The following is a 15,358-nucleotide window of genomic DNA, read 5'->3' on the forward strand; positions in this document are numbered from 1 at the left end:
CAACTAAGAACCTCGAGTCTTTTCCACGTGAGCTCCTCTTAGTACAGGCCCTCTATTCTAAACTAATATAATTTATTTGGGGGACCTACATGGAAAGCCTTATGTTTATCCCTGTAAGACCTGCTCTTGTTAGTTTGGGTTTGTCTGAGCTTGTTAGTAATAGTCAGAGCCCAAGCCGTCTCCACCTTGGCTGTTTGCTAAGCATTCAGTCTAAAACTTCCTCCTTGTCTTTGATAAAATGGTCGAACAGTGCAGGGACAACCTGGAGATCTGTGGCCCTCCAATGAGGACTTCTCCCAGGTCACCCTGAGCCCTAGGATCACCAGGGTGGCATGGTCAAATGTACTTCCTTTAAGGCAGTAGAGGTGGAATCGAAGGTATCAGAAGACATGAGAAAAGAGAGCCTGGGAAATTCAGATCTGTGTCCACATTCCCTCTGAGGAACGACTCACCACAGTAAGAACCTCTGTCCTTTCCAGGTGCTTGCAGATGTGTTTGGTGCCCCCGTGTACGTCATAGACACCGCCAACTCAGCCTGTGTGGGCTCTGCTTACCGAGCTTTCCATGGTAGGTGGATGGATGGGGGCAGACACCTCTGGAAGCGGTTGGGGCACTGGCTGGGCTGAGGACAGTGGAAAGGGGAGATTGGGATGTTCCCAGTCTTTAGGAACATGGCGGGCTTCACTTCTCTCCCCTCCCAAACCCTCTGTGGCTTTATTCTTTACTTAAACTGGAAAAGAGAGGCACAGTCCTAACTAAATGAAGACTGCTCAGACATTGGTTGAGGGCATTCTGGCTGAGTCTGGACAGCGGGTAGGTAGGAGGGGTGGATAACGTCCAGAGCTGTCTTTTCAACGAGAGCAGGAAATGGACACAAAGGTGAATGCTTCAGAGCCAAGAAGTCCAGGACCCTGGACAGCTCCATGGGGGGAGCGTGGCTCTGATGGAGGCATTGCAGAAACTAGGGGAGCAGCAAAGGCCCACAGGGATGTTGTTTCACCCATGTGGTCCGTTTGCCGCGTCCCCTGCCTGCTCAGGTTGCCCACCCATGTACCTCAAGGGCTGTGTCCTTTCCCTCTGGCGGTTCCATTCTTCGCACATTTATCCTTAACTTCTTAACACACCTATTTAACCTTGTATTTTTTTCTTTGAACATTGAGAATTAATCAGGGAGCGTAGCCTTCTCTTAATAAACTCTTACTCTTTCATTCCCTTCCCTCACCCCTGTCTGCCTCATCCCACATGGTGCCACCTCCGTATAAAGATCATTGGGCAATTTATTTCTAGACTCTTGTTTTTAATCAAACTTTACATCCTGTTGACTTTTTATCTACACTTACCTTTGACTTTGTCTTTCTTTTCTTTTTTTTTCTTTGGTGACTCCCTTCAGTTTCTTTTTCCTTCTTCATTTCTATGCTAGTTTTGTTAGAATATACAGCCTGAATACATTTTTAAGAAAAAAATTCAGTAGGTGATACTTTTCTGAGGGCTTACATGTCCACCCTCCCAAAGAATGCTACCTTGGCTGGACAAAGGACTTTAAAATGTTTTTCTCAGAACTTTGAAAACTCCATTCCATAAGCTTCCAGCCTTCAGAGGGGTTCACTTTATACTCCTTCTGCCAAAACAGGAAAGGAACTGCTCTTTGGGGCCTCCACTACTATTCTGCACTGTTTTTCTTTCTTATTTTTCTGTACCACCTTTTTTCTTCTTTCCTGCGCTGCTTGGCTTGTGGGACCTTAGTTCCCTGACCAGGGATTGAACCGGGCCCTGGCAATGAGAGTGCCCAGTGCTAACCAGTGGACAGCCAGGGAATTCCCTTCTGCGCCTGTTTAGTTGCCAGAGATTACCTACAGATCCTGCCCTGTGCTACCATCTAAAACAAAAACCTGAGCTAAGTCCTAGAATACCAGTTTCCACTTTATGTCCACGTCCATTCTCTCCAGCTATGTCTAGGGACAAAAACCAGTCACACAAAGCCAGGCTGTGAGTGGAGGGGGACCACAATCTTTGGAGAAGTCTCTCTGGGGGCCACCCTGCCATCCCCTGGCCCCTCATCCACACAGCTCTGGACTGGGGTAGTCCAGCTTTCCGAGGGAAGGCCTCGCGTCTTTAGTGGGCCCTCCTTCCCTCTTGGTGGTCTTGAGTTTCCCTTCAGTCTGATACTGCTCCTTAATCTGCTTGGAAATTCCTCATTGTTCCTTGCCCACCTCCGGCCGCCTTCCCTCTTTCCAGGCCCATCTCTCCTTTGCTTGGTGAGCATTTACTGAGCGCCTCCTGGATGCCGGCAGAGTGCTAGACACCAGAGCTCCAGTGGAGACCAAGTCCTGGCCTCTCAGAGCTTCCACCTCAGGAAGGGAGAGACCTTGAATCTGTGGCAGCAGTGTGACACGCCCTGAGGAAGGCGGAAGATGCTGAGGGGTGGCAGGGATATTCTTAGAGGCCGCTTCTTTGAAAAGAGAGGAGGGAACATTCCGTCCAGTGAAAAGGCTCTGGGAAGAAGGAATTGAGTGAAGCTGGGGTGACTGCAATGCAGTGAGCCATGGGGAGAGTGGAGTCACGTGAGGAAGGGGAGGCAGGCAGACCCTCCCCTCTGTCAGAGGTCAGAGGTTAGCTGCCTCCTAACATGCACTTCAGACAAACTAGGCCCTGCTGAGAAGGAGGGCTGCTTGTGAAACTTTTGCTCTCTTTCTCCCCCTTTTTAAGATGGTTTTATGGAGGTACAATTGTATAATATATAAAAAATCACCCATGCTTGACTATACAATTCAGTGTGTTTTAGTAACTTTACTAAGTAGTGGGACTTGCTGGTGGTCCAGTGGTTAAGAATCCACCGTCCAATGCAGGGGACATGGTTTTGATCCCTGATAGGGAAACTAAAATCCTGCAGGCCTCGGAGCAACTGAGCCTGCACTCTGCAACAAGAGACGCCCGTGTGCTGCAACAAAGACTCAGCACAGACAATATAAAGGAAAAGAAAAAAAACAAAACACTTTATTAAGTTGTACAACTGTCACCATAATCCAGTTTTAGAACATATTCTCACTCCAGAGATAAAAATGCTATTTCCAGGTTACGCCTTTGTTTGCAATATGCACTGATACAAAATGAGCTGTCCCTTCTAGGCCTTGCAGCTGGAACAGACATGCCCTTCGCAGAGATTGTGAAGTTAGCCCCAAATCCCAGATTAGTTGCGACCCCAACCCCAGGAGCGTCTCAGGTAAGAGACCATCCAAATATATCTGTGGCACTTGCATTGTGAAAAACCCACTAGGTTCTTATTTCCAAAAGGTAAGTATTTTCTTTGTCACCTCCATTACAGTTGATGTGCTCAACTGAAGAGGAAATCTACTTTTTTTTTTTTTTAATTGTCAAAAAAACAGAGCAAAGGAAGCAGGTTGTCTCTGAGATTCAGAGATACCTCTAATCTTGTAGCCCCAGGGATGAGATGGCTCACTGGGCACATCTTCCTTGCTCTGATGCCTTGGAGTGGGTGCTTGTTTCTAATTCACAGGATTACAGAAGCCGCTGAAAGATTTCTGTCACTTAAGCATAAGACATGCTGGGCTTCTACAGCTCAGATCTGAAGTCTGGATCCAAGACAACTGTGTGGTTCCTCAGTTGGGGAACACAGACCCCACTTGCTACAAGTTGCTACCCTGGAAAGCAGACCCTGAGTTGTTGATGAGGAAGCAGGAGATTTATGGGCTTCCCTGGTGGCTCAGACAGTAAACAATCTGCCTGCAATGCAGGAGACCTGGGTTCGATCCCTGGGTTGGGAAGATCCCCTGGAGAAGGGAATGGCTACCCACTCCAGTATTCTTGCCTGGAGAATTCCATCAACAGAGGAGCGTGGCGGGCTACAGATGGGGTCTCGAAGAGTCAGACACAACTGAGCAACTGACACTTTCACATGTAGGAGATTTATGAGGGGGCACTCTTGGAATCTGCATCTGTGCAAGGGCAAAGAGGCAGGGCTGGGCCGAGGTGGGAGAGGAGCTGCTGCAGTGCCATCTCAGTGGAGCCCTCGGCCAATCCTACAGAAGTTCTGAAGCTGGGATGACTCTTTCGAGTGTTACGCAATTGTAGCGAGAGGCAGTCTGGACAGTTTGCACCACGTTTCCAGTTTGCAGAAGGTTCTTGGAGCCCAGGAGCAGGGGTGACCCAAACAGACAGCTTTATTACTGTCAGTATCGCGGGCAGTGTAGGCTCCACGTTTGTATCGGTGTTCCTTGGCCTTGAAGAGCTGTGGGGCGGAGTGGAGTGGACCCACGTGGATAGTGTGCTCTCACTGTGTCTGTGACCCAGCTGAGGGGACCCCAAGCTTAGGAATCTCCCAGCATCATAAACGAGCTGCCAACAAATCGGTCCAGCCTTGGCCCTCAAAGGAGTCATTATCTTTCTGATCCTGATCGGCACACCAGTTTCCCCTCTCTCCATCTTCCCAGGGTTTTTGCTATACAGACACCCTTGAAGAGATAGTCAGGAACAAAAGCTGTGACAAGATGTGTAGAGACACCCTGGAGAACTGTCTCCCTGCCTGTCTTGGGAGCAGAAGCTCCTGCTTTCCAGGTGACTAGATAACCCGCCCACAGGGGTCTGCCCAGGCTTCCGTTACTTTCTGTTGTGTGTCCTGTTTAAAAGGCAGTTCAGTGCAGTCGAAAAGAGCCTGCCTTGAGATAAAGGGCCTTTGAGTTCTGATTCTTATCGTGACTCTCCCTCTCCATGTGACCTTCACATGACCTTTACCTGCCTCCTCCTCATCTGCAAACTTGTGTTTCTTCGTCTGGGAACGGGGGAACTCTGTCCAGCCTGCTTTTAACCTACTCATTGTGAGGCTTAAAAAGAACCCTTGCCTAGCATGGGTTTATTGTACAACAGGAGGTCGGTGGTGTTGCTAGTATTGGCTCAGTGGTTCAGCAGTGTCAGGGCTCGGGGTCAGGCTCTTTGACGTTCTCCAGGTCATCAGTGGACAAAGGGAACATCATGAGGGCCACGTATGTCGTTTAAATTCTCTGGTATTCTCATTAAAAAAAAAAGTGACTAATATATTTAATTCAAAATGTCCAAAATACTGTCATTTCAACATGTAATTGATAAGAAAAGTTGCTCGTGTGATATTTTACTGTGTGTGTGTGTGTGGATGAGCTTTGAAATCTGGTATGTATTTTCTGCTAGCAGCAGCAGCCGCATTTCAAGCGCTCAGGACCGCATGTAGCTTGTGGCTACCGTATCGGATAGTGCTGTGCTAGGTATACGCCACATGACCAGGGATGTGTACAGCTGCTTCTAACATCCTGACGCCCACAGCTGTATTCACAGGCAGGAATCAGAGTATGCCTTTGGGCAGAGAGGGCCTCCTCACACACTCTTGCTTATCAGGGAGAAACCTACCACTCTGTTCCCCGCAACTCCTCCAGCAGATGACCCCTTGGTTATACGGTCAGCCTGGGGTAGAGTCTGGCTGCTCTTTTATCCTCTCTAGAAGGAGGCCAGCAAGGAAGAACGTAGCTGGGGAAAGCTTTAGGGTAACAAACGGCTGCGACTGCCTCCTGACAGGTGGCGAATACTCAGCGTGTGTCCTGCCACTCTCCCTGGCTTGCTTATGACCGGTCGCTAAAAGCTCGTGGAACTCTTTAAACCCAAGTGCAACCTCAGAATCCTTCTCAGCACTAGGTGGCAAGCAGTGACAGCCTGTGATTGTTGGCACAAGTGACTTATTTGAGGACTGGATTGTAAACAACCTTGAGAGCCGGGCAGCATCCTCTGTTTGCCTTCTATGATGCACCTGTATGCTCAAGTGGAAACTTGAGACAGGAACAGTATTTTCTCTGTAGGCTCAGCTGAATGTTCCAATTTCCTCCTTGGAGAGGAGATCAAAGGCCCCCTTACTTCCCCATTGAGTTCATGGGCAGAGGCCCTGTTGCATAATCAGTTGCTAAAGTCCTTGGCTTAGGGGCCAATTAAGCCAATTGAGATTGGCATGACCTCCTGGTGGTATATGTGAGTCCCATGGAAATATGGATCCCTGGTCTTCAGTGTTGCTGGTCTGTGATGTCTTATCTGTAACACTCACTGACCTGAACCGCAAGGCTTACACTTGTGCAAGCTACAGGCGAAAAGAGCTTTAGATAAAAGGAATAAAGAGGAAGAATGTGGACTTGTGTTTCTTTCTGGCCACTTTTCCCTTGTTGGTTTTTTGGTTTGGGTTTTATTTTATTATACAGCACACTATATACATAATTTTGTAGTCCATTTTAGTTTTTTTTCTTTTAGCTCTTTTAGCCACAGTCTTTATTGTTTGAATATCTGCAACTATTACTCTATTGACAGATTTTAATTTTACAAATCTCTACATTCTATATTCGGAGAAGGCAACGGCACCCAACTCCAGTACTCTTGCTTGGAAAATCCCATGGACGGAGGAGCCTAGTAGGCTGCAGTCCATGGGGTCGCTAAGAGTCGGACACGACTGAGTGACTTCACTTTCACTTTTCACTTTCATGCATTGGAGAAGGAAATAGCAATCCACTCCAGTGTTCTTGCCTGGAGAATCCCAGGGACAGGGGAGCCTGGTGGGCTGTCGTCTATGGGGTCGCACAGGGTCGGACACGACTGAAGTGACTTAGCATAGCACATTCTATATTGCAAGGTCTCTTCACTTTCCATTTTATGCCTCATTTTCATCAAGAAATATTCCCCCAAGTCACAGTTTGCCTGATTGTGTGTTAAAGCATTCTTTCAGATTTATCCCACTTTTAAAATTCTATAGATTTTTACAACCAATAAATACAACCAAGTATTTATATTCTGAAAAATGTGCCTACATGTTATTTTTAATGACTACATAATATTCTGACTGGCTGATGAACCACATTTCTCAAGCATTTTCCATGTCTTAAGAGCAGTTGCTTCTAGTTTTTTTGATTATTATAATTAACCCTATGTGGGTAAAGGATTAACAAAACCTCTCCCTATTCTGCATGAGAATTTGACCTTTGGTTAATGTTCCAGCACTGTTTCCTTTGAGACTTAATAAAAATGGAATGTCAACAGTGTTACTAGGCAATATTGCTTATGGCCGTATGGCCTTGAATGAGGAAATTGCATCATAAGTGGGAAAACACAGATACCTAAGGGTAAGTCAGACTTAGGGCTGCCTGAGTGCTGTGACCTCTTACAGGCACGTCTCTTGCCCACGGAGGTGTTGGGAGAGAGACTTCTGTGGGAAATGAGGCTAGTGCACCTGTAAGATGTGGATTTCATCTCCTTGCATCTGAGCTGTGACCTGGAGGGTAGGGAGGGAAGAAGGCAGGGAGGCAAAGAGACCCTTCCCTGGACACCTGTACAGACTGTTCATGGGCCCCTTCAGCACTGTGCCAGCACTCACGTTTCTCCAGTATATTCTGTTGAGGGTCAGGGTGTAACCCAGAGTAGTCTTATGAGTCTGAATGTTTAGTGGTGTCTGAGAAGACCCTTGGTGTACCTAGCACCCTACATTTAGGATTATTTCCTTAGGGGAGCTTTGCAGAGTAGAATAACCAGGTCGAAAGCTATGGGCATTTTTGAGCCCCTTTATCCAAATGTAAATAAAGTTGAGGTGATTTCCAAAAGTGTTGCACCGCCAACTTCTACCAACTGTGCAAAGAGACAGTCATTTCCAGGCACTTTCATCAGAATTTTTTAATGTTTTGTAGATTTAAGAACAAAAATTGGTTTCTTGTCTCAAGTTCCCATTTTTTAAAGATCTTAAACTACAGGTTGGGGAACTACTACCGTTTCATCTTTCGCGAATTGACACTTCTCTTTTGTCTGCCCTGCAAAAATGTTAAATTGCCAGTGAGCGGGATGGAAAAGTTTTTAAACTGTAATTTGCAAAGAGATGTAAGTGGCACCTTCCCTTCCCCATCCTAAACTGCTCTTTCCACCTCTCCAGGTCTATGAGGCCCTCCTCCAGCGGTATGCCATGCTTGAGCAGAGAGTCCTGAGCCAGACCCGGGGGCCTCCGGAGTGAATTCTGCAGGCCCAGGCCCCCCGCCCCACTTGGAGATGTGACCTTGGAAAGCTGGGATCCTCTTCCCTATTCTGGGCAGCTCTGCCCTTCCCACTTCCCCACCTGATTCCTTGCGGTGCTCCAGCCCTGCCCAGGACCACCTTAAAGCCCATCTTAGCACATCCTCCTGAACCCAGATGGGCTGCTTGTGTCCCCATGCGGTTGTGCCCAGGGCAGGAAAGCATCTCTCTTTTCCTGTCTTTATCCCAGGAGGCAAGATAACACTGAGCTTGGGATAGATCCAAGAAAAATTGTGACTTTTCCCCTTTCAGGACCTAAATCAGCAGATTGGGAAAGACAAAGCAAAATAAATAGATTCTTTCCTCTTTATTCACCAGTTTTCAGGATGATAAGTTGATCCCCAAGCATCCTCTGAAAGCAATTGGGTTTTTAGTATGATACATTTAACATACTTTGTATGTCTTAGTCCATTGCAGTGATTCTTCTTTTTGTCTTCTTTCTGATAGCCATTGCCTCCAGCTTTTCTCCTGCTTTCCTTGTGTGCATGTGTGCTCAGTCATGTTCAACTCTGGATGCCATGGATGTAGCCACCTGGCTCCTCTGTCCGTGGGATTTCCCAGGCAAGAATGCTGGAGTGGGTTACTTTTTCTTCTCCACCCACTTTCCTTATTTATCATTCATTCTTCCTTCTTTACTGAGCCTTCTGCCCTGTCTACCCTTTAATTATTGCTGGGCCCCAAATCTCTGTTCTCATTCCTCCTTCCCTCTGATTCTGTCCCCTCTTGTTGGATGACTTCATCTAGCCTTGGACTTCAACTGCTCCTTAAATACTAGTTATACCCAGCTCTGTGTTTCCAGCCAGAACTCTCTTTGGAGTTGGTCAGCATTCTCACAGGGGTACTTCAGAAGCAACTTATCTTCACATGCCCTTCCCCAAACCTCCTCGTCCAGAGTTCGTGTTTCAGTGAATTGGTCCACCATCTATCCATTCATTCATTCAGGAACCCAGACTTAGAACTCAGATATCTGCTTTCCCACCTCAGATCAGTCACCAAGTAACTTTGGTTATTCCTTCAGTAATCCCTTAAAAGTAGTTCCTTTCTCTCCATCCCTCCCTGTTTTACTTCAGAACCTTTTATTCCTTGCTGAAATTGCCTACGTAGAAAGTCCTCTGTGACCTGCCTCCTGAAAAATCCTCCAGATTTTTCTGTTGCTACAGGCCTGCACCTAAGTTGGACTTGGGTTAAACCAAATTACTCATGGTCTCATCCAGAGGACACAAATGCTGCAACAGGTTTGAGACCTTAGAGGATCAGAGCAGAGACTAGTGGGAAGTCAAGGGAAGGAGTTTAGAGGTTTAAGTAGGATAAGAGATATCACATCTGAAAAAGATGAAGTCATCTGGAAAGGGAGTGATACCCTTCTAAGCTCCATGGATGAAGGCAAAAAAAGGAAGCAAGAAGCTGAAGATCACAGCCCATCAACAGCAGGTCAAAGATTCAGAAGAACTCTCCCCTCACCTCACCACCACTTGGACATTACTTATTAAAGAAATTCCATTACCAACCAACAAACAAGAGGCTCCTACCAAAAAACAGAGAAAGTCGCTCAATCCACTCATTTTACCCCTGCCCCCATAGAGTTGCCCATTATTACAGGGATATCAACATAAACAGAAAAAGGAGCTGATTATACAAATATGAGAAGAAAAGTGAGAACCATAACTTTTAAAGTTAATGAAATACTTCACATAAAAAGCAACAGAAGGTAAATTATACCAACCCTCTAACATGAACTTCAAAAAATAAGAAACAATTGTGGCTATGAAAGAATACCACAGATCAGAAATCTAGAAACTCAGAATAAAAATGTGAACAACAGATAAGGTGAAAAGAGAATGGCCCAAGCTTGGGAAAGAATTTGAACAGAAAGATAAAATCACCCTAGATGATGAAGACTAAATTACAACATATCCAAATGAAAATAGGAATGACTGCAAGTACTATACATCATATAGAAGATAAGAATGAAGAAAGCTAAGACAGCAAAAACAACGTGAAGAGCTGGAAAGGCCCAGAAGGAAAATGACAGAGAAGATAGGCAAGGAAAAATTAACACGGGCAAAATTGGAGTCTTGAAGCCAAAAGATAAAACAATGAAACAGAGTTAATATTTAACACTATCCAAAGAGGAAGTCCTGGAAACAAGATCTGAATTCGTGTCTTGAATAGGCCTGTCTAGTTACTTGGAAAATTGACTCAGAATGATCAGCTGAGATACTTCCTAGCAAACTATTATCCTTTGAAGGTGAGGGGGATTTTCTATAGGCCAAAAGGCCAGAAAAGTCTCCAGAAAGATCAGGTTGGCATCAAAAAGCGAGGTAGCAGTGGAGCAACATGTTCAAGAAACTCAGGGAAAAAATATGAACCGAGTGTTTTGTGTCTAGCTAAACTGCCCTGTAAGTATCAAGGATGTTTTTTAAAAAGTTTTAATCATGCAAGAGCTCAGGAAATATTGTACACATAACTCCTCAGTATTCTACTAAATCAAGCCTCATCCAATTAGGAGATCATTGGGGAAATGTCAGCAAAAGGATTGCTAGTGAGCACTGATTTAGATCTAAGACCAAAGTGAAAGTGGGGATTGGGGTGGGAGAAGAGTATCAAATGGTACATGTTTTGACAAGGTAGAAGTAACAACTAAATTAAAAAAAAAAGAGGACAGTATAAAGAGCTGTCATGGGAATTCCCTGGTGGTCCAGTGGCTAAGACTCTGTTCTCCCAATGCAGAAGGCCTGGGTTTGATCCTTTGTCAGGGAACTAAATCCCACTAAGACCTGGTGTAGCCAAATAAGTAAATAAATAGATAAATTAAAAAAAATTATACATGTATATATTTATAACCTCAAAGAGCTCTGTTGCAAAGGCAAAATGTGCAAGTCAGAGTACCCGGGGCAAAGGGAAAACATAAAGTAGAATTTCAGAGTGTCCAGAAAAGTGATTGAGGGAATTTCCTGATGGTCCAGTGGTTAGGACTCGGCACTTTTCACTGTCTCTGTTCGATCCCTGGTAGGGGAAATGAGATCTTGCAAGTTGCACAGTGGGGCAAAAATAAAAACTAAAAATGTTCAAGACCTGGGTATAAAATACTTATAGAAATGTGTTAAAAAGAAAAATTAATGGAGAGAAAAAAGATTGATAATGAAATCTATAGGATATAATTAAAACAGTGATAGGTGACGTATAGCTTTATAATACTGTAACACTGATAAAACAGTTAAATGAATTAAAAATACAGGGAAAAAATGTCAATTCTACCCAATAAAAAAAGACAATGTTTCTTTTTTGTTTGTTTTTTAATTGAAGGATAAATGCTTTACAGAATTGTGTTGGTTTCTGCCAAACATCAACATGAATCAGCCATAGGCATACATATGTCCCCTGACACTGTATTTCTTTTATCTCCCGAAAGTCCATTTCTGAAGTGTTTCATTCTCTCTTCATGATGTTCCTGTTTCCAAATGTCTTTCAGCATGTTTATAATGGCTTTTTAAAAATTCCTTGACTGATAGTAACATCATCTGTGCTATTTCTGTCTGTTTCTAATGACTGATTTTTCTCCTGATGGTTACCTTTTCCTGCTGCTTCTCATATTTAGTAATTTTAAAAATTAAATGTTGGGCATTGTAAATTCTTTCATGGTACAAAGCCAGATTTGTTGAATTCTTTTAAAAAGGGGTTGACCTGTTGTCTGGTAGGTATTTAAATTACTTGTAGACCAGCTTGATCACGGCAAGGCTTGGTAGTGTGGATTTACAGTAGCCTTGACTCTAGGGCTGGTTCAGCCCCACTGCCCTTGGAGTGACTCTCTGAGTCTTCACTCTCAGTGTCCTGGGTGTTGAGTAAGGACTTGTCCACTTTAACCAGTTAGAAATAAAAAGTGTTCTGTGCCAGGCTTGGAGCTCTTCAGCTTGCTTGCTTGCTTCCCTCATGGAGTTTGATTCTAAGGATGTGACACCTTGAATTCAGCAAAAGCCCCGAGGAGACTTGTCTTCAGACCTCCAGCTTTCTCAATGCGGGGCCCTCCTCTCTCCACTCTGCTCCTTCAGTTTCCCCATCTCCAACGATTCTCTCTGATCCCAGCTCTGCAAGGCGGCCAGGTTCTGCTTGTTTAATGCACTCCCTGCGCTGTGGACCCGAATGTGTCTCCAGGCAGAAAGCAGGGGCAATCGTAAGCCTCACTTCAACTATTTCTCTTTTCACAGAGATTTCAGGATGGTACAAAATCCAAAGATAGTTGACTCCTATCTTTTGTCCAGTTTTCTTGTCATGGCTCCGAAGGGCAAATAACTCGAAGTAAAACATCTTATCCAGCACTTCCAGAGGTTTCTCCACCTTGTAGGAGCCTGACCTAAAAAGGAGGCTTGGCCTGTCAGTTTTAAGAGTTCACAAGGACAGACTATTCTAGTTTTTTCTGTTCTTACCAGAGGCTCTTTGATTCACTCACTATTGAATTGAAGGGGAAAACCCCTTCTGGTTTCGCCTACTGTTCTTAAGTTACTGAGTCAATGCTTTCCAGTGAATATCTCTTAGCTATTTTGGGATTCTGCATTTCCCAGGTACCTTTTCCACCCCATTCCTCAGCTTCCCCTTGCACAGAGACTAGTCCATGAAGCTTTTATTGCTGTTGGTAGTTATCTCGGTTCGTTTGTATTTTGGTGTTTTGGGGGAAACCTTGTCACCTGGTTTTATTGTAAATGTACATGGATTTTCTGTTCTTTCTTTTCTTCTTCCATGTAGTTACTCTGTGAGAATTTTGGAAGATTCAAAAGGTTGGGGGCTAGGTTGGTATGCAGCCACCAACCTAGCCCCTATCTTCTCAGAATCTGGTAGAAATTTTAAGAGCTTAAATGTAATTTACCAGGCTCTCTCCCTCTCTGCAATAGTAGAAGCGTGTATCAAAATGTAGCCTCCATTAGCCAATGTCACTAAGTTACTATAATGAGTATAGCTTGCTTCTTGACCCCCAGTGGACTTCCAGTATGAGTGAGAAATAAATTTTGTTGTTTTGAGCCACTGGGGTTTGGGGATTTTCTATTAGCATCAGTTCAGTTCAGTTCAGTTGCTCAGTCATGTCCAACTCTTTGCGACCCCATGAGTCGCAGCACGCAAGGCCTCCCTGTCCATCACCAACTCCCGGAGTTCACTCAAACTCAGGTCCATTGAGTCGGTGATGCCATCCAGCCATCTCATCTGTTGTCCCCTTCTCCTCCTACCCCCAATCCCTCCCAGCATCAGAGTCTTTTCCAGTGAGTCAACTCTTCGCATGAGGTGGCCAAAGTACTGGAGTTTCAGCTTTAGCATCATTCCCTCCAAAGAAATCCCAGGGCTGATCTCCTTCAGAATGGACTGGTTGGATCTCCTTGCAGTCCATGGGACTCTCAAGAGTCTTCTCCAACACCACAGTTATAAAAAGCATCAATTCTTGGGCGCTCAGCTTTCTTCACAGACCAACTCTCACATCCATACATGACTACTGGAAAAACCATAGCCTTGACTAGACGGACCTTTGTTGGCAAAGTAATGTCTCTGCTTTTTAATAAGCTGTCTAGATTGGTCATAACTTTCCTTCCAAGGAGTAAGCGTCTTTTAATTTCATGGCTGCGGTCACCATCTGCAGTGATTTTGGAGCCCCAAAAAATAAAGTCTGACACTGTTTCCACTGTTTCCCCATCTATTTCCCATGAAGTGATGGACCAGATGCCACCATCTTCGTTTTCTGAATGTTGAGCTTTAAGCCAACTTTTTCACTCTCCACTTTGACTTTCATCAAGAGGCTTTTTAGTTCCTCTTCACTTTCTGCCATAAGGGTGGTGTCATCTGCATATCTGAGGTTATTGATATTTCTCCCTGCAATCTTGATTCCAGCTTGTGCTTCTTCTATTAGCATAGCATAATCTAATCTGTTATAAGAGCTATGGAGAGTTACCTTTTTACCTAATTACCATCCAAGCCAATTAATTTAGTTGACCTCAAGGTAGCCACCACTAAGTTAAGACAGGGTGGGAAGAAGAACTGTGGGGACAAGAAAGAAAAAACAGTTTTGAAATGTCTGGGAAATAACTTTTGAAGTTGATGGCACATGAGACAGATTGGAAGTAAATGGATATATTTGGGGAGAATTGTATTGCCAAAAAAACCCCATACACCCATCCAATTAATGTTAGCCCCCATAAATTGATTAATGTACTGGTAATTTAATGTACCTAAATTACCCACTAATATATACTCATGTATGTTTCCCATAGTTCTCATAATTACCCCCTATGGTATATCTCTATAATCAGGGCCTTCGTGAGCTGAAACAGGCTGGGGCTACTTCTGTGTGTTTAAGTAAAGAGGTCTCTAAATAAAATTACAAAAATTGTGCTTCCTTTAAGAGTTTATCTTGCCAACTGAATGCACTTAAGCTTCACAATAGAATGTGTTATAAGTATACAGATACCAAGTAGTATAACGTTATAGTCTTCTGTCTTCTCTCATTAACTTGATATGGAAGGATGCCATGCTCAGCTGTTTCTTCCTGACCCCTTGGTTTCCCACCTTGATCACTGAGGAAGGAAGAAAACGGGAAGAGTAGTTTGAACACACAGAATTCCTGAATAGCAGAATTCCCTGCCATAAGTTTTAGAGTGGACATTTGTTGGGTTTTTGCCTTTCAACTTCCCGTCATCTCATGCCTGATATTTCAGATACCCAGCATCACCTTCCCAAACAGCCTGTGGGCACATGAGCAAATGGTGGTCGAGACAGAGGCTAATCCTATGAGCCTAACACCATGGATTTCAGCTCTGCAAGAGAATCATGGGAAGAGGATTCCAGCCTTGCCAGTGGGGAGTTTGGGATGGGGGTGGGGTCTAAGGCAGAAACCACCTTAATGTGTCTTGGGAACAGAAAGTAGGTCAGTGTGTCTGGCTGATGATGATGAGATGATGGAGGAAGTAGGGCTGTTCACATACCAGTTTGTTAGCCATCATAACAGGAAGCCATGGGAGGATTTGAAGCAAGGGAGGAATGTGAAGTGAGTCCCATTTTGAAAAGATCATTTCGATTTCTGTCCAGAACATATAGCCAGGCAAGAATGAAAGAAGGTAACAAGACGTGATTTTAGTTCACTGCTCTTGCAGTGTTCCACAAGTGAGATACTGGGCGGTGATAGTGTATTGGGAAGAGAAGTGGGTTGATGGTGGATGCGTTTCTGAAACTAGGTTGCTGATGGACTGAGTTATGGGAGGAATCAAGAATTACATAAAATTTCAACTTGAACTATTGGCTGGTTATGCCA

At 44.5% G+C, this 15,358-nt stretch overlaps 1 protein-coding gene across 2 annotated transcripts in view; it reads left to right on the forward strand.

The window, feature by feature from the left end:
• The window catches only part of XYLB (xylulokinase), a 46,074-nt gene extending 31,622 nt beyond the window's left edge, over positions 1 to 14,452 (forward strand). For both annotated transcript variants that reach the window (XM_070776061.1, XM_070776062.1), the window contains 3 exons: positions 480 to 567; positions 3,126 to 3,220; positions 7,937 to 14,452. In XM_070776061.1, coding sequence (XP_070632162.1) covers positions 480 to 567; positions 3,126 to 3,220; positions 7,937 to 8,014 — 261 coding nt within the window. In that variant the 3' untranslated portion in view covers positions 8,015 to 14,452. The remainder of the gene's footprint in view (positions 1 to 479; positions 568 to 3,125; positions 3,221 to 7,936) is intronic.
• Positions 14,453 to 15,358: the final 906 nt, after the last annotated feature.

This window comes from Bos indicus, chromosome 22 (assembly GCF_029378745.1).
Source record: "Bos indicus isolate NIAB-ARS_2022 breed Sahiwal x Tharparkar chromosome 22, NIAB-ARS_B.indTharparkar_mat_pri_1.0, whole genome shotgun sequence".
In the NCBI taxonomy this organism is placed as follows: domain Eukaryota; kingdom Metazoa; phylum Chordata; class Mammalia; order Artiodactyla; family Bovidae; genus Bos; species Bos indicus.